The sequence below is a fragment of the Arachis hypogaea genome, chromosome 11 (genome assembly GCF_003086295.3).
Source record: "Arachis hypogaea cultivar Tifrunner chromosome 11, arahy.Tifrunner.gnm2.J5K5, whole genome shotgun sequence".
NCBI lineage: Eukaryota > Viridiplantae > Streptophyta > Magnoliopsida > Fabales > Fabaceae > Arachis > Arachis hypogaea.
In genome coordinates, this window is record NC_092046.1 from 479916 (window position 1) to 499349 (window position 19434).

The window sequence follows — 19434 nt, forward strand, 5'->3', positions numbered from 1 at the left end:
GCAGGCAAATGATTCATCCTTATTCCCTTGATCCATAATGCATCTTTTCTCACTAGTTATGACAGATTATATCATGATTGATAACCCTCTATGCTCTATTAAGTTAATCACGGTGGAACTTATCATTGCTGAACTGAGGCTCCTTCACTTGAATATCTGATCCTAAATGATCAAGCACCGAGCTTAAGCTTACAAGCTAACTCTTTTAACATTTCCAGGCTTCATAAAGAATGTAATAGAGATAACATGGGATTTTACACATGGTGACTAACATATATTACTTTTAAAACTAACATACTTTTCGTTCCTTTCCGCAGTTGAGTCTTCTCCATAATGGTTTCAGACTACTAAAAGTTGGAGGCTCACTTGTTTACAGCACTTGCAGGTACCTTTAAATTTTTAAATTCTTTGGTATTTCGAATGAAGTAAAAAAAACGTGCACAGGAACACACATTATCATGTGATTTATTCTCACAAATACCTTCTTTGTTTATTAGCTTAACATTGGCTCAGAATGAAGATGTGGTGGAACATTTCTTGAAGGAAAATGTAAATGCTGGTAGGATTCTCATGCCTCTATGTATGAAGCGTCAACCATATATTACTAATAATCTAATATGATATTTTTAGCAGCTTTACCATGCTTTTTATTTTTTTGGTCTAGTGTTATAAACATGGTTTATGATACTATACTATATTGTCGTCCCAATTAAACCAACCCCAAAGGGCAGTGCTTGGAGTTGGTGGTGGTTGTTCACTTATGCTATGTATAATGTATTTATTTGTTTTCATATCTTTCAAAATAGTTATTATACGACATACATATTGTTGAGGTTTTTTCTTTTCTGATGTTTAAAATTATTATGCAGAGTTGGCAGAGATAGATGGTGCCCGAAATTGGCCTTGCAAAAGTGGTGGAATACCAAAAACATGGCGATTTGACCCCTTAACATCTCAAACTAGTGGATTTTTTGTTGCCAAGTTCACAAAAGTAGCCATTTAATCTCTTCGGATGTCCCCAAAGAAATTTATTTATTTTCAGTTGCCAAATAGTTTTAGATTTGTACCAGATGCATTAGAAAGATTCATTCACAAAAGTTTTCATTTGAGTATTCTCAAGATCTAGCCAATTTAGTTAAAGGAATTTAAAAATATTGTTATTCAATCGGATGTTTGTGCTTTTAAAATTATTAAAAGGGTGAATAGCTGAGTTAAACACTTTTTTTTTTTTTGTGAAAAGAATTAAACACTTTTGTTGTTGATATGATAAAAAATATTTGAATTTGAAAATTCTTATACTTATGGTGTCTACAGATTAAGTCAAAATAGCTTTCAATTATTATGCTTGGAAAAAGAAAACGTTACACAAAGTATAGAAGAGTCTCTTCATGAAGACAAACTAAACTAGCAATTCAGTACAGTCTCGCAGAGTGGCAATGTCACTTGCAAGTTGCAACAGAAGTGTACAGCAGGAATCAAATCAAAGTGAAAACCTTTCTCATCCTCATCAAATTTAAAATTGAGATTCGATCAAACTACTTTGCTCTAAAACTTATCAACTAGTTTATGCATATTAAACACATTTATGCAAACGCAACAAAATGAAATCTAGTAACAGGAATACAATTGAAAGAATAAAAATAAAAAGAATATGTTGAGGCATGGATTTGCAAGGGGCAGGCTATGTAGAAAGTTACCAATCAGAATGTATGAGTGGGATGTAAGCAATCTGGGGCCACTCTTTCCCTTTCTTTCTCTCATAATTTGCTTTTAACATTGGGCAACTCGAAATGTATAGACTTGAAATTGAGGAAGGCAGCCCTTCTTTTGGCAGTGACTTGAGCTTGTCACATTTATACAACCCAAGAGTTTTGAGAGAGGTGAGATGCTGAAGCCACTTGCCATCCAAATGTTGTATTTCACGTGCACCTTCTATTCTCAGAAACTCAAGAGAATTGGGCAACAGAGGCACTTGTATTTCCATCAGCTTCTTAACCAGATACTCACCTTTAATTTTCAAATATGAAAGAGAAGTGAGTCGGTCCAAGCCCCACTTGGTGATATCTGTATTGCAATAAACCCCTTCTTCATTGCCGACACCAAGTGTCCTTAAATTGATAGGCAAACCCTCTTTTGCAATAGATTCCAAATTCGGAACATCACAAATATATAATGATTGGAGGCCACTGAGATTATTAATTGGTTCTGGTAATGAATTCATCTTGTCGCATTTTCCTACGCAAAAATAACTCAGGTTAGGAGTGCACAAATCGAGTAGGGAAATCGACTCCAGTTCAGGACACTCATCTACTTCGAGATGTTCAAGAAACATGAGAGATTGGCCTGCTGCTTCTTCTTCCAAAATTGAAATTGATTTCAAATTTTCACATCGCCTGAGTACAAGACGCTTGAGCACAGGGAGAGAACCTAAGGGAAATGACGTCAGCGAGCAACAGCTACTCGATATCACCAATTCCTCAAGTGCCTTGCAACTATGAAGGAACTCATGACTTGGGAATTCAAGGCTCTGACAACATTGGATAGAAAGTGTCTTTAGCGCTTTGGGCAGACCATTGCTCGGGAAGGACGTCAGAGAACGAATTTGAAAGAGAGTTAATTGTTGAAGAGAGTTAAAATTGAATAGATTCAATGGTCTCATTATGTGTCTGTTATCCACTTCTCCTGAAAACTCACTACCATCCCGTACATCAAGTGTAACCAAGCAAGGAAGATTGCTGGGTAAAGTTCCTTTCAGCTTCGGACAGAAACCCAGAGATAAGTGTGATAGACGGGGGAACTCAGTAGTTATACCATCTATCATGTTCCATTCCTCCCACTCTGCCATCCACTCAAAACTCAAAGTCTCCAACGAGGGAAACGGTTGGAATGAAGGGGTATTACCTCCGTAAAATTCAGACCCAATACTCTTCACTGATCTCATATCCGAAATGAAGAGTTCTTTTAGACTATGTAGTTGTCCAAGAGGTGGCAATGAAGAACAATGATCACAATTTTTAATCCTCAAACTCACTATGTTGCCAAACGAGGAATCACCCAACCAATTTGGGAAACAAGTTCCACCATAGCCTTTAACGGTCAATTTCTTCAAATTTGTTGAGGGCTGCAGATGTTCAAGTACAACTTGATGAGAGTCTTCCAAAATGGAATCACTCCATTCCAATGATAACTCCTCAATTTGCTTTTTCTCCTTCAAATTGGCTTGACAAGCATCAGACGGATCAATAACATTTTCTAGTTTTGAGATGCAGAGTTTACCTTGTAAATGAGGAAATTTTCTCATTTCTGCAAGCTTAAGTCCATGTTGTTGTTTGCTGACAATAAAACCACTCAGAGTTTGCAGATTTTCTAGTTTGGCTATCTCTATGGGCATCTCCTGCAATTCAGTACCATGAATATCAAGGCGCCGTAGATTCACCAATTTTCCCATCTCCTCAGGCAACTTAGTAAGAGCCCAACAATAATCAATAGCAAGGTGGCGTAGATTCACCAATTTTCCCATCTCCTCAGGCAACTCAGTAAGAGCAACACAATAAGATAACAACAAGGTCTGTAGATTGTAGAGCTTGCATATTGCAGGAGGCAACCTTTCAATTCCACTGCAAGATAGATCTAGGTATCGCAAGTGCTTTAAATCGCCAATAGAATTTGGCAAAACAGTGATATTCAAGTAGTGTGACAGGGATAACACCCGCAACTGTTTCAATGCTAGCAACTCATGCAATACCCCGTTCGCTAGGTAATGGCGCTGGTACGGAGCATAAAATGGTAATGCTATGAGTGTACGTAAGCCTTTCAATCCATGAAGGGAATGAAGTTCGTCAAAATGGTTAAACATAGTTTTATCATAAGATAAATGACGAATTTTGTTTAGATTTTCAACGGCCTTTTGATCCTCGCACCTCTTAAAATATGGAGAAGAAACCATGGTTGCCAAATCGTTGATGAGGTCATGCATTTCAAAGTGTTGCCCTTCCACAGAACGTCGTATCAATGACCTTGCCACTAGTTCATCAAAATATTCATCTCCTACTTCTTCAATGCTTTTCTTATCTTGGGGCACAGTAACAAAGCCTTGAGCCATCCATAGTTGAACTAACTTCTCTTTTCGCAGCATCGAGTTCTTTGGGAAAATTGCACAATAAGCAAAGCATTGTTTCAAAGAAGCTGGAAGGAAATGATAGCTCAAAAGAAGAGCTGGCTGCACGTCTTTCACTGTAAGATTCCAAATGTTGCTGTTTAAGACTTTAGTCCAGTGCTCGCTTGATACCTTTGTGCCAAGAAGACCCCCCAAAGCAACTGCAGCTAATGGCAAGCCACCACACTTTTTGGCAATTTTTCTACCAATATCTTCAAGGTTGGATGACAGTTCAGTGCATCTGTGTGCTGGAAGTGCATGTTTGTAAAGCAAAGTCCAACAATCTTCATCGGCCAGTGGTTTGAGAAAGCAGGTCTTCGTAGGTCTTACAGCATCCACAACATTTTCATGTCGTGTTGTGACAATGATTTTGCTTCCCGTTTTCCCAACATTAAAAATGGGCATTAAGTTGGTCCAATCAACATACCCTGCATTCCATATATCATCCAGCACAAGCAGAAACTTTTTACCCGACAAGTTATTTTGCAATTCTGCTCGCAAGGTATCGAAGTTATCCAAATTTGGTGCTGCAGACGTGACAGATTCAAGAAGAGATTTTGCCAGCTTGACAACATCAAAATCTTTGGAAACAGATGCCCATGCTTTCACATCAAACTTATCTTTAACTTGAGAATCATTGTATAGGAGTGCAGCAAGAGTTGTTTTTCCAAGTCCTCCCATGCCAACAATGGCAAGCACTCCTATTCTATTTCCACCATCATCAACGGCATCTTCTGACAGCAAATACTCTTCAAGATTCTGTTTTTCATCAGCTCTTCCACAAATAGCAGAATCATCAAAAGCAGCAGTTGTAGGTGTTGCACGCGAAACATTGACAGAAGCATCTTTTTCCAGTCGAAGGTTGTCTGCTCTCTCTGCAAAGTGCTCTAATTCTTCAAACAATTTCTGCATCTGAGAATTCATCTCTCGGTAAGGCCACTTGAAAGTAGAGGAGAGGACCTTCCGCACCTAAGTTGCACAAAAACATGATTATCGAATTCCTTTGCATTTAAAATAATTGATATAAACTTAATGATATATTAAAGAGTGGTACAAATATAATTTCTTATCATCACAATAAAAGCTCGAATATTTACTTTCCGAAGCTCTACACTTGCTTCTTTAACTTTCCAATAAATAACTCATTTAGTCGCTATAATCCTTGATAAACAAATTCAATGGAAGAACTAATATCTAAATAACATGAAAACTAGATACATTATGCTTATGGCACTAGATTTTGATATATAGTTTTCTTTAGCGATGTGTAGCGATCTTATCACAGACAAAGAAAAAGAAAAAACAGGTTTTATTTTGATTTGATTAGTTCTTAAACTTTTTAACCATTAGTTATTGGTGTTTGCTACGGTAAGATGATAAATTTATACGTATCTATATGTTTAAAATATGGACAAATAATAACAATCCATGTGAAATTTATTTTCCACATCAACATTTAATTTTTGTTTTTTTTTAATATATATTATATCACCACTTTACTAATACACCCCTTTAATTAAATAAAACTAAAAAAAAAAATTTATTTAATTTTATAAAAAATCTTAAACATCATTCTTTTATTTGATTAGACAAAAATATCCTTTTAAATTAACGAAATTTTAGAATTCAATTAATCCTAATTTTATAGTTTCAAATAATTTAAACAACAAAACAAAAATATATTAAAAAACAAAAAATCAAAATTTCTTCGTCTTCTCCAATTTCTCTAATCATTCGTGCCCCTCTAAGCAAAATATATCAAAGAAACAAAAAATCAATTGTTCTTCATCTTCTCCAATTATCCCTCTGAAACAAAGCAATAAAAATTTCAAACCAAAACCTAGGTTCTTTGCCGCTACCTGATTATTAATACGATGAAGAAACCAAAGAAACCAAATCAATCGTATTATAAGCAGCTTCTCGCAGCACTCTTGTTTCTCTTCCAAAACAACCATGAGAAAAAGACGAAAAAGATTCCAATAAGACCCACACCGTCCGTCTCTGCATCGGAGAACAAAATCGCCTTTCAGATTCACACAACACACACAATGATTTGCTACGTTGGAAAAGCAACTAAGATCTTCATGTTCATTGTCACCCTTCTCGTTGTTATTGGCCTCGTATTAGGACTTGGGATCCTCCACCGCCTGATTTGGTTTCTTTGGTTTTTTCATCGTATTAATAATCAGGCAAAGAACCTAGGGTTTTGGTTTGGAATTTTCACTGTTTTGTTTCAGAAGGGTAATTGGAGAAGATGAAGAACGATCAATTTTTTATTTTTTTGATATGTTTTGTTTAGAGGGGACACGAATGATTAAAGAAATTGAAGAAGATGAAGAAATTTTGATTTTTCGTTTTTTTAATATGTTTTTGTTTTCTTGTTTAAATTATTTGAAACTATAAAATTAGGATTAATTAAATTCTAAAATTTCATTAATTTAAAAGGATATTTTTGTCTAATTAAATAAAAAAAATGTTTAAGATTTTTTATAAAATTAAATAAAAAATATTTTTTTTATTTTTATTTAATTAAATGGGTGTATTAGTAAAAGTGATTATAATATATATTTTAAAAAACAAAAATTAAATATTGATGTGAAAAATAAATTTTACGTGGCTTGTTATTATTTGTCCATATTTTAAACGTATCGGTACGTATGAATTTATTTTCGTACCGTAACAAACACCTTAGTTATTTCTTTTTTTCATATATTTAATTAAGAAAATAAGAGTTGAGGATAATTTTGTATAAGATATGAAAGTGTAAATAAGAAGAGAGAGTTTTATCAATTTGATGGTGACATTATTTATATATTCCCCTGATTTTTTTATACAAATACAAGAGTTTAATTTTAAGGCACGATTTAATGTAAAATACTATTATATGTATTATGTCAATAAAAATAATTATTTTTTATATTAATTGTGTAAATAATTAATTAAAAAATAAATATAATTTAAATATTAAACTAATATGTAAAATATTTTTTACTGTTAATATATTAAAATTAAATTTTAAAATTAAATTATAAATATAATTAAAATATTTTATTGTTGTATTTGAATGAGACATTTGTTTACAAGACTTTAAAAGAAAAAAAAGGTGAGAAATTTCTTTTGGTATCATAAACAACATTTTTGAAATTTGGCGTGGATAAAAGAGTTTTGTACATCCATTATAGTATTCAATTCTTTAGGTTGAATTGATCTCACAGACTGATATTTCAGCCACTATGATTCATCAATGTTATACAAGAAAAGATTATCCCTCAAAAGAATATTTCGATTCTCAACTCTTTTTTTTTATTATTTTAGAATAATACGACTTTTTAATTAAAAAAATTATTAAATAGTAACAAAAAATTAGTTTATAAAAAATTTTATTTGTAATTTGTAGGAGTTTTAAATTTTCATAAATTATTAATAAATTTATTTTTAAAAAATTTTTTTAGGACAGTGGTTAAGTAGAGAAAGACTATCACTAAAAATGATAACGCAGAAAGAAAAATAATTACAATACAAAGACTTTTTAAAGAAAAAATAGCATCAAATAAAAAATCAAATAAGATAATATTAATATTGATGATATTTGTATTAGTGATAATAACAATAGAAGAGATAATAACGATGATAAAATATGGTTACATAATAGAAATAATAAAAGTAAAAGTGATAATAATAAAGACGAAAAAGATAGTGGTAGTAATGATTATGATTGAATATATTGTTAAAAAAAATTTGTGAAAATTTTAAACCCTCACAAATTTATAAATTAAACTTTCATAAAATTACTTTTTATTATTATTTAACAAATTTTTTAACAAAAAACTTGTATTATCTTAAAATAAAAAAATTAAAAGTCGAAACATCTATTTTTTTTTTTAAATAAAAATCGGGTTAAGTCTTTATTCTTATTTTTATCCGTATTTAGTAGTTTACCAATCCAACCACAAAATAAAATCCTAAAAAAGTAAGTTATCCAAATCCAATATAGAGTAACAATAATCAACCACAACCGAAAACCAATAAAAATAGACATGCTTAGGAAAACAAGAATTCACGTGCTAACTTCATTTGTTCAATTCCAAAATATCCTAAAAGTTTGTGTTATGAGATATGAGAGTAGTTTTAGAAAAAATGAATGACTCTTTTTAATTTGTTTTATGAAGTATGATTTTTTACTCTACAACATATTTTTTTATATGATTTTTGTTAGTCTCACTAGAAAATATATGATAAGAAAAAACATTTTATAACATCAATTAACAAAAAATAAAATGATCGATTTTTGTTCTAGAAGAAGATATAAGAATGTAACTAATAGGGAGTGGCTACACTCCCAAAATTAAGAAATAATACTAATTTTTAACTAATAATTTATTATATATTTTATTATATATTACTAATTTTATTATTAATATGCATTATATATCACTTTTTATTATAATTGAAATCAAATTTTTTTCTTCTTTTCTCTAAAATTAAAGAGTTGTCTCTTTCACTTTCTCCCCTTTCTCTATCTCTCATTTCTTTACTTACTATATCTTTTTTATATATCATTATTAATGACGAATTACAAATTTGACAATCAAAATATGCAATATAATTTTTTTAATTACAATTAAAATAAAATTTACTAATTTAACAAAAAAAAATTCAAATATATCACATAACACTCTCTAATTAAAATCAAAATAAAATATTTATTTCTAAAATTAATAATCTCCCTTCCTCCGTTCTCTTATTTACCTTTCTCTTTTTCTGTATTTCTCTTTATCTTTCCCACTCTATATATAATTTATAATTTATGTTTTATATTACTAATTTGATAAATCAAAATGTGTCACGATATATATTTTTATTACAATTAAAATAAAATTAATTTTTTTAAAATTAACAAACTCCCTTTCTCCTTCGTTATCTTTATCTTTATCTTTCTCTTTCTTTTCTCTCTCTACCTTTCTATTCTATAAAAAATAAAATTAATAAAATAATATAATTTAAAGAAATTTATAAATATATTAAATTTATAATTAAATATAACTAAAAAATAATTCCATAATATTATTCACATAAAATAATATATTATTATATGCATATTTTTTATTTTTTTTATTTAGTTATAAATTTTCACTGCTTATCTTTCTAATATATTGTCACTTCTCTTCCTTCAAATATTTATTACATATAATTTGGAGAGAATATTAATATAGTGATTAATAATTTAAATCAAGATTCAATTGTTTCAAAAAAATTAATTTTGAGTAAATTTTTTAACTATCAATATAATTTTTTTATACTAATATATATATATATATATATATATATATATATATATATATATATATATATAGAGAGAGAGAGAGAGAGAGAATATTATTTTTATTTGTGCAACAAAATTAATACCTAATCAAATATAAAAGTATACAAATTAAATTCTTTCAGTTTTTAGATAATGAATAATGTTAAAATTAATTATTAGTAAAAAATTAAATTCTTTCACATAAAAACAATAACTAAAATGCTTATTTTTTTTTTTTTATCTATGAAGACCCTGATTTTTAGTCAATAAAAACTTTTGTCCTCTATGACATTTTTGCAAATCTTTTGTCATAATCTATAATATCAGGATAAAGCCGACGTAACTTTAAAATACTTGTATTCTCATAATGTTATTATGGGTAAAAACACTAATTCCTTTTATAAAATTATGCATACACTAAAAATTAATAACCATATTATTATAGTAAAATATATTGAGAATAAATTAAAAAATTTAATTATCATTTGCTTTAAATTAAATAATATATAATGATTAATTTAATTTTTATATATATTTATTATTTTTGTTTTTGATAAATACTTAATGGTGAATATAGGCTCTAAGTCGAGACTTAGAAATTTATATTATCATAAAAAGTATAAAAAATAAAAAATTAATATTAATTATCTTTAGTGTTTAAATTTATAACATAAGATTTAAAATAAAAAATTTAAGATACTTTTAAAAAAGCTTTTCATATTGATTAAAAAAAAGTTTTACCTAACAATATTTAGTTATTAGCTGCAAATTAATAATTCAATGAGGTATCTTTTAAATTATTTCTTTAGTTATTGTTTTATGGGTAAATTACTGTAATAAACCAAGTGCAAATTAAAATTATCTAGATTCTTCAAAATAAAAAATGCTACTTGAATGTCCCAAGTTGCATTTCTATATAAATCGAATTAATTAAATTCGATTTATGTAAACTAGTACTAAATCGAATCTATTAGATTCGAATTGTATACAAATAGAAATTTTCCATAAATTGAAGCTATTCGAATTCAAATTGTATGTAAATCGAACCCATTAAGTTCGATTTCAATATGCATGTAAATCAAACCCATTAAGTTCGAATTGTATACGTGAAACAGCTACCCATGGTAAATCGAGGTCAATGGTTTCGATTTAGTGGTTTATGTAAATCGAAACCCATAGATTCGATTTACAAGCAACTTTTCTCTCAAGTAGTTCGAATCTAATGGATTCGATTTAAAGGCAATGTTGCTATATATACAAATCGAATTTCATTCATTTGAACTACAAAACATACAAACCCCACACCCAATCCCACCATCCAGATCCGAAATTTTCGGAAAGCCACCAAGGGAAAATCGAGGCTGGACACATGGAAGACGATCCGAATCGTCTATATCGGCTAGATGGAGTCGCTCATATTGCTGGCGCCATCCACCTCGAGGTTAGTGAAAAATTTTTTCCTTTTTGAACATAGATTAGTCATTCTAGTAATGTTAACATAAATCGTGTGATAGTTAGTTAGGGTCTTTAATTAGAGAATAGGGGAAAACATTGTAATACAAGTGTATGTTAGAAGTAGTAAGCTATTAGGTTGTTAGATTTTGATAAGTTGAAATGGTACTTAATAAGGCTGTTTTGGAATGTAGGTTATGTTAGATTTTTGAAGTTCTTAGTCTTATGTGCAACGAGACTTGGTTTATGAGTAGCGATAGCTATAAATTTCTTGAATTCTTTGAAAAAAGTAATATAAATATTTTTTGTAATCTTGATTTTCTGAGTTAGATAATTATGTTTAGAAATGTTATGATATGTTAGATTTTTTCAGTTTTTTAATATTTTTGAATTGTATGTGTAAATGTGTGGAAATAAATGCTTTGGGTATAAGGTTATTATTATTATTTTTTTTTTTGGAACATGTTCATGAGTTATTAAGGATTTTGTGTTTGGTTCGATTACTAAATTTTGGGCTATACTGTAAACAAGTTTTTAAAGTTAGATCATGCCATGATTATCGTTTTCAGATTTTTATGCATTGAAAATTGTATTGTGACAATTGTGATAAGGAATTTTCTATCTATGTGCAGCCCCAACGCTGCATTAGAAGCATGAGACGGCAATACGGTATGCCGTTGGGCGATAGGATCGTTCCGTACTTGCAGATGGCAGGGTTATACCATCTTGCAAGACTTAACGAGACATAGTTTCGACTGAACGAGCCATTGGTCAACGCATTCGTAGAGAGATGACGGCCTGAGACGCACTTTTCACATGCCGTTCGAGGAGTGCACGATTACACTCCAAGATGTGGCATACTAGTTAGGGCTCCCGATCGACGGCCAGTATGTCAGTGGATGCCTTACGGACCTTGCGCAACATATTCAGGGGGGTCGGCCAGTGTGGGTATAGTTTGAGGAGTTGTTGGGTGTTTTGCCTCTTGCGAACTACATCGAGAAGTTCATGGTGAAGTGTAGATGGTTTCAGAAGACATTTAGTGAGCTACCGCAGGGGGCAGACGATGAGACGGTTAGGAGGTATGCCCGTGCATATATCATGATACTCCTATCTACACAGTTGTTCGGGGATAAGTCCGGTACCCATCTCCACATTCGTTGGCTACCCTATATTGCCAGGCTAGAGGACATGGGTCAATATAGCTAGGGTCAGCTGCACTGTCATGGCTATTCAGGTGCATATGCCATGTGGCAAACAGAAATGTCGTCAAATTGGCCGGTCCACTACAGCTTCTCCAGTCGTGGATCTTTTGGAGAATCCCTGATTTCCGGCCAGACGGATTCAATGTCTTCTATTGGCCGTTGGCGTCTAGGTACTCTCCATTTAACTATGCATCATCTTTCTAATGATATGAGTGTTTACTTTATTTTTAATTAAATGTTGTGTATTTCAGATGGCTAGGTTATCAGCCAATGTTGAGTGACAAGGGGCCTCGTGTAGCGCATTGGAGAGTTAGGATAGATTTACTCCAGCCCGGGAATGTAAGTATCATTTGGTTTCAATCTAACATAACTAGATTAGTATTTGCATATTTTACTATTTATGGTGACTCACGATAACTACTTATATGCACGTTCTTGTGGATGCCATATAGCTTGCCGGAGGTTGTTCAGGTGGTTCACCCCGAGATCTTAGAGCCACGTCATATGTCGTTGTGGAGGGCTGCGACAACGTTGATCTATTTCGCTGTCATTGAGTGGCATCCGGTAGATCCGATGCTGCCGCAGTTTGGTGGGGTTCAGGGTAGACCTCGTGCTTCCTTGAACATAGATTTTCTGATGTCGAAGAATGGGAGAGGCAGAAATCGTTGGTTTTCTTATACGCTACAGAGTTGGACCTGCATTGGGCCAACAGGGCGCAACATGTGCTACAGTTTGACGTGGTTGCGGATCCATGACCTTCCCATGAGTACCTGGATTGGTGGTATCAGTACGGCAGGAGGTTCTTGTCGCTGGAGCTTCTCCTAGGTGATCCCAGGGCTGCTACGATTCCAGCTCAGGCGATAGAGCGGGGTCCTGGACGAGTCCCTCACATGGATCATGTGCCAGATGTCCCAGACAACCGTCGAATTGCACGAAGGCAGCGTGTTGGGACACGATCGAGCCAGCATGAGTGGATATGGTTAGAGGAGGCCATCGATGTGATGGAGAGGAGGGGTCATGGGAGGCGTGGTGGGAGGGGTCGTGGGGTGCGAGGAGCTGTAGGTCATGGTCGTGGTCGAGGAGGAAGCAGAGGTAAAGGCGGGCAGGATGAAAGTAGCGGTAAGGACGACGATGGTGGTGACGGCGATGACAGAGGTACGGACGATAGTCACGGAGGTGGGGGAGGTGGTGGTGGTGGTGGTTTAGGGGGTTCAGGGGAGGATAGCATGGTGTAAGTGGTAGGGCTGGTAGTGGGGGATTTAGCAGGGATATCAGTCATGGTCAACCTGAGGGAGTGGAGGGGAGCCATGTAGGCGGTGGAGTGGGTGGGGGACCTGACGTAGGCGGCAGTGTCCCTGGTCGCGAATTTGGAGACTATTTCGTTTGGGTTCCTACGTGTGACGATAGTTTGGCTGAGCATCAGACATATATTAGCCTAGGTCAGATGCTGTCCGAGCTGATGGGCAGTGAGGGCCTTGACGTGGAGTTTGGTGGGTCACATTTTCTTGATGAGATCAACATAATCATGCAGGAATATGAGCTTGCCAGACGCAGGTCCCGAGTAGTTGGATCCTAGGCTCGGGTTGATGTGGACATAAATGAGCCTCCTTCCGGACCTGTGGACGACACATTTGCATTGGGCAGGACACCCCCCTCTACGTTCGATGCACCCAGTACATCACAGCCTGGTCCATCCGTATCACAGCCTGGAACACCAAAGGTTGTCCCGCAGAAGGCAGCCAAAGACGGCGACCGAGGCGATGAGGAGGACGATGTCCCTCTGGCAGAGAGAGTCTGGCGGGTCAGGCGTCCTCGACGATGCTTCATCGGATTGCATCTGCTCTGAGGATTGATGTGACTATTTAGTATCGTGTTTTATGTATTTCATGTTTTTCCCATTCCATGTTGTATATTCCATTTTAGTTATGTATGTCGGCTAGTTATGTATTTTAGTTTGTTGTCGTGTTATGTCAGAAAAAATACTAACAAAACTTTAATAAAACATGTAATCCATTTTATGTTATGTATTCAGTTTTAGATGAGTTCGTTACTTCACATTTTACGATGTATCTTTAGTAAAATACAAGTCAATATCCGGTGAAACAAATTGCTCAAACAAACCAAATTTAACAGAAAGCATCCCTGGTAAAATAAGATTAAACATTGTGAAAACACAAGACACGATGGCTTTTAAATTAAACCCTAGACACACTACAATAAAGCTAAAGTAAACCATACAACGGTGAATAAATACCAGATAAAAGATAACATGATACAATAAATGAAGTGAACCCTACACGTTATCGGCAGATGCAGAACCGAGTGCCACTCCTTTCTAGGGACACTTCTTACGTGTGTGGCCAGGCTGTCTGCAAAGCCCACATCTCTTGGGCCTGTTTGGGTCAGCCTCATCCATGGTGGTTCGGATCCTGGTGGTCCTGGGACGCCCCTCTGACGCACGTCTCTTGGCCGGGTCAGGTGTGACGGTCGGACCATCATACGATGGCCAAAACCCCTCAGGAATTGGAGGTGTGAACCCTAGGCGATACACCTCGTGTACGTAGGTGGACCAGGTTAGGCGTGCATATGCACAGTAAGCCAAGACATGATGACATGGATAGTGAAGTGCTTGGAAATACCCGAAATCACATGTTTGGTCGGTGAGGGATACTTTGTATGTGCCGAGTGAAAAACTCCCTGTAGGAGTGGAGTTTGCCACAGTAAACTCTGAGTTGTCTCTGTTATACAAAGTCACCATGAAATACCTTGAAGCCTTCAGATTTGCCTCAATCGCATTAATCATATGCTGACTAAACTGCTGTCCGGTTCCTAACTATGCCTCCGCTTCTCTACCTTTTCGGACGAATAACTCGGCCAATCTCTCGTAAGTGGCCTTCACCAACGCACAGACTGGAAGGTTCCTCACACCCTTTAGTATTGAGTTCACACATTCAGATATATTCGTAGTCATGTTCCCAAATCTCCGACCTTCGTCCCGATGCTGAGTCCAATGTGCACAGTCAATCCGATTAGCCTAGTCGCACATAGCAGGATCTTCAGCACGAATAATGTCAAATCAGTAGTGAAACTCGACATCGGTCTTGGCATAAGCAACATTCACTAACCACCTCCGTGCATCCTATATATATTTGATTATGGAGTTAAATCTCAATTTGACCCCTAAAATTTGGCATGATGCTTAGAATGACCCCCACAATTTCGTTGGCCCCAATTAGAACCCCCAAATTTACAATTGTGGCTCCAGCTTGCCCCTGCGATCATCTCCGTCACCGAAATGCTGATCTAGCGCAATTGCATGACATGATGGACACTACTTAAACGACGGCGCATTGGTTTCGCGCGCAAACCCTTTGGAAACCACGTAGTGTAAATGTTTTCTTGATGTTTGGCAACTTATGATCGTCGTAGTGGAAAGAAAGAGAGTTTTAACCCACAAAAAACTGAAATGACGTGGTTTCCAAAGGGTTTGGGCGCGAAACCAATTGCGCCGTCGTTTAAGTAGTGTCCACCGTGTCATGCAATTGCATCAAATCAGCATTCTGGTGATGGAGATGATTGCAGAGGCAAGTTGGAGCCACAATTGCAAATTTTGGGGTTCTAATTGGGGCCAACGAAATTGTGGGGATCATTCTGAGTATCGGGCTAAATTTTAGGGGCCAAATTGAGATTTAACTCTTTGATTATGATTTTATTTTACCCAGAAGGATAGGAAATGTTTTCGAGTTTTATATTGAATTTGTTTGTATGACATTTATTATTAGTAATAACTATGTGATTATTATTACTTAGTGATCTTTGATATATGATTTTAAGTAATAAAAATAAATTTTTTAGGCATTTTCTTAAAGCGACATCGAATTAAAGGCTCAATATTAAATAGTTAATAAGAAAAACGAGTTAGTAACGCCTTACTTTTGGTACGATTATGACGTACTAAAAGTTAGGGTGTTATAGTTTCTGGAGTATAGTATCCTTAAACTCAGCAAAACTCGTCGAAGGTTTGAGAAAAACACTCAGCAGGTCCTTTTCAGTAAACTTAATACCTGATCGCGTTTTTTTTTTAATGGACCCTCTATAATGCACAAGAGCTACAAAACTCTCATCACTAGCCATTGTGAATCTTACTATAGTAAAAATTTCACGTTGAGCTCGTATTTATAAACGTCAATAATGTATAAATTGAGTTAAGAGCATTCGATTTACTCACATAGTGTAATATATACTATATCGATCCTATTGGATTTGATTTACCTAACTGGCCACGTACCATTATAAATCGAACTTAATAGGTTCGATTTACATGCAGTTTGAATTTGAAGCCATTAGCTTCGATTTATGGAAGATTTTCATTTGCATGCAATTCGAATCTAATAGACTCGATTTAATACCAGTTTGCGTAAATTGAATTTAATTAATTCGATTTATATAGAAATGCAATTTGGGACATTTAGGTAGCATTTTTCATTTTGGGGGATCTGGGTAATTTTGGTTTGCACTTGATTTATTATAGTAATTTACCCTCATTTTATTATTAATTTTAAAAAATAAAACAAACACAACTAAATAGATTTAGTATTTTTTTAAATTTAAAATACAAATTCAAAAAACAATTTAAGTAAGACTAATACTTTGTTTGAATGAAATGAAAATGAGTAAAAAAATAGAGATAATTTTTTTGGATAAAAAAATATATAATAGAAAAAATTACATTAATATCTTAGATCTTTTAATTTTTTATTAATCAAAGAATAAATTAATTATTTTACTTTTATTTATACATTTTTCCTTCATTTTCATATTATCTTTGAAAAGAAAAAATTTTAGTAGATCCTACCTTTTTTTTTCCTTTTACTCAATTATTCTTTCTCATTCAAATAACAACAAACTCACATTTTCAACTTTTTTTTCCTTCACATTTTCTTTTCTTTTATATTCTCTTAATTCAAACAATATATAAAATTTAGAATTTCAATTTAAATATCCAAATCTTTTTTAAATCCTTAAACATTTACACATTAAAAAAAATCCTGAAATTTCCAGACACATCACAGTCCTAAAACAACAAAATACATAAGAGAATCTTTGTCTTCGAGCTCCTTATCATCGTCGCCGCTTCCTCTTCTGCGTCGCGCTCATCATCCTCGTCGCCGCTTTCTCCTCGTCGCTGCGCCGTGCTCTTCCTCCGCGCCGCGCTCCTCTTCTGCGCCGCACTCTTTCTCGTTGCTACTTCTTCTGTGTCGGAAATGCGTTTCACGTATTTGGATGTGTCTGTGTTAATAATTTTTTTTTCACTATTCTGTTTGATAAAAAAAAATATTTTTTTAATGACAAATATTTTTTATTTTTTATCGTATTTGACAAATTTCGAATAATAAAAATAAAAATAATAAAAAAACATTTTTTTTAAAAAGTTATAATTTATATATTTTTAAAATATTTTTTTTAAAAAATATATTTTTACATAATAAATAAATAAATATTTATATATTATTATATTTAAACATAATTAATAAATAAAATTTTTTTTGTATAAGATATTCAAACATAAAAACACTTTTATTTTTTTATAAAATTTTTTAAAAAAATAACTCAAAAAAAATATATTCTTTTAAAAACTCATTCAAATAAACCCATTCTCTATGTTATTATAGTGTTTAATATTTTCTTTTTTTATTTTTTTTATTAATAAAAAATATAGATTTCGGAAAGATAGAACTTTTTACGGAGTAGTGTCGCGCGGAGGAAGACCGCAGCGACTAGAATGAGCGCAGCATGGAGAAGAAGCGTGACGTTGAGAGGAAGGCGACGCAGAAGAGGGAACAGCGACAAGGATGATGAGCACGGTGCGGAGAAGGAAGCAGTGTAGAGGAGTAAGCCCAAGATTCTGCTAATGTGTTTTGCTGTTTTAGAATTGAAATATGTTTTAGGATTTTAAGGGTTCTTTTTGGACATGTTAGTATTTAAGTGTTTAAAATAAATTTGGATATTTAAAATTAAATTTTTGAATTTTAGTTTTATTTAAATATGTTTATTTTAATTTTTTAAAAGTAATATAATAAAAAATTAGCTAAAAGATAGTTTAAAGAATAGCTCTCTAGCAAGTTGTATTGTAATTGAGCAATGTTAGGGCCAGCAACTTTTGTGATTGTTAGCCATCAACTAGTCATCAATGATGATTTGATGGTGTGAGATTGGTGTGAGATTTCATCCAATGGCTCACCTTTCTCTGCTGGTTACATACTGGCCAAAATTCATTAAAATTGCTAGCCCTAGACTTTTTCATTGTAATTATATTGAATGAATCTCTTTTGTTACCTTAGCAGCGACACTTTGATGATAGCGGGCTTCCACTTTGCGACGGAGAGCTTCGGTGGCGATGTCATCGATCAAGTCATCGGCGTCAAAGAGAGCTTGAGTGAGCTCATCAAGCCATGCCTTCACAGGAGCCTTGCTGATCTGCTTCTCCTCAGCATCATTTAGAAAAGCATCAAGGCTTAGCAGCGTCACTTTCAGCTTCTTCAGCAGTGATTCATCAAGTTTCTTGCTCCGATAGAACTCCGATATCTCAGTGGTGATCTTTTCTGCTAAAGCTTCCACAGCAGCTGAGAGCAACGCTTCTCCCACAATTGCAGCAGCCATTTCTCTTTCTTTAGCTTTGCTTCGATTCAACACAGACTAGAAGATAGAGGAGCCAATAATGCAATGCAAGACTACTGTGCTTTCTTTTTGGTCTTTATGGTCATTCGTCAACTACTAAACTATGGTTACATTATGAGCTGTATTCCATAAAATGTAACCATGGTTATTGATTCCGTTCTAAGCATGGAAAACAGGAAGTACGTGGAACCCCCCAACCGGTAAGTCAGTAACTATGTAGGCAAAGTATTCAGATCAATGAGGGTGGGTTGGTGAACCTCATTAAGGTGGTGAAAAAAATTACTTACAAGTCCCCAGTAAAACTTTCTTAAAACTCTATCTGAAAGGTATCAATAAAATTTTTTGGATAACAAAGGTAGATAAATTAAATCAAATTAAGATCTTTTATTTTAATTGTAGGAGCTAATTTTAGAGAATTTTATTAATATTTTTTTAGAAATCAATCTATTTAATGAATAAATTCTCATAAATTTATTTGTTATTTTAGTCTATTTTGTAAATTACAATTTTATGCAAGCTACACGGTGTATATGGTTATTATGGATTTATGGCCACTGAATATATAATTTTAGTAATACTTAAATTCATGAGGCTACCGACATCTCATTGAATATTTTGCTGCTTTACAATGTCCTATTACTGGT

The 19434-nt window shown here is 33.6% G+C and overlaps 1 protein-coding gene across 2 annotated transcripts; it reads right to left on the minus strand.

Moving 5' to 3' along the window:
• Positions 1-1315: 1315 nt before the first annotated feature.
• Positions 1316-19128, minus strand: LOC112719655 (putative disease resistance RPP13-like protein 1). 2 transcript variants are annotated; one of them, XM_025770296.3, is made up of 2 exons: positions 18449-19128; positions 1316-5125 (listed from the first exon to the last, which is right to left on the minus strand). In XM_025770296.3, exons 1-2 carry the CDS (start codon positions 18770-18772, stop codon positions 1694-1696), a joined length of 3756 nt encoding a protein of 1251 aa, XP_025626081.1. In that variant the 5' UTR covers positions 18773-19128; the 3' UTR covers positions 1316-1693. The 2 variants fall into 2 exon arrangements, with proteins under 2 accessions (XP_025626081.1, XP_025626082.1); XM_025770297.3 differs by lacking the exon at positions 18449-19128 and adding an exon at positions 6016-6310.
• Between the last annotated feature and the right edge of the window lie 306 nt (positions 19129-19434).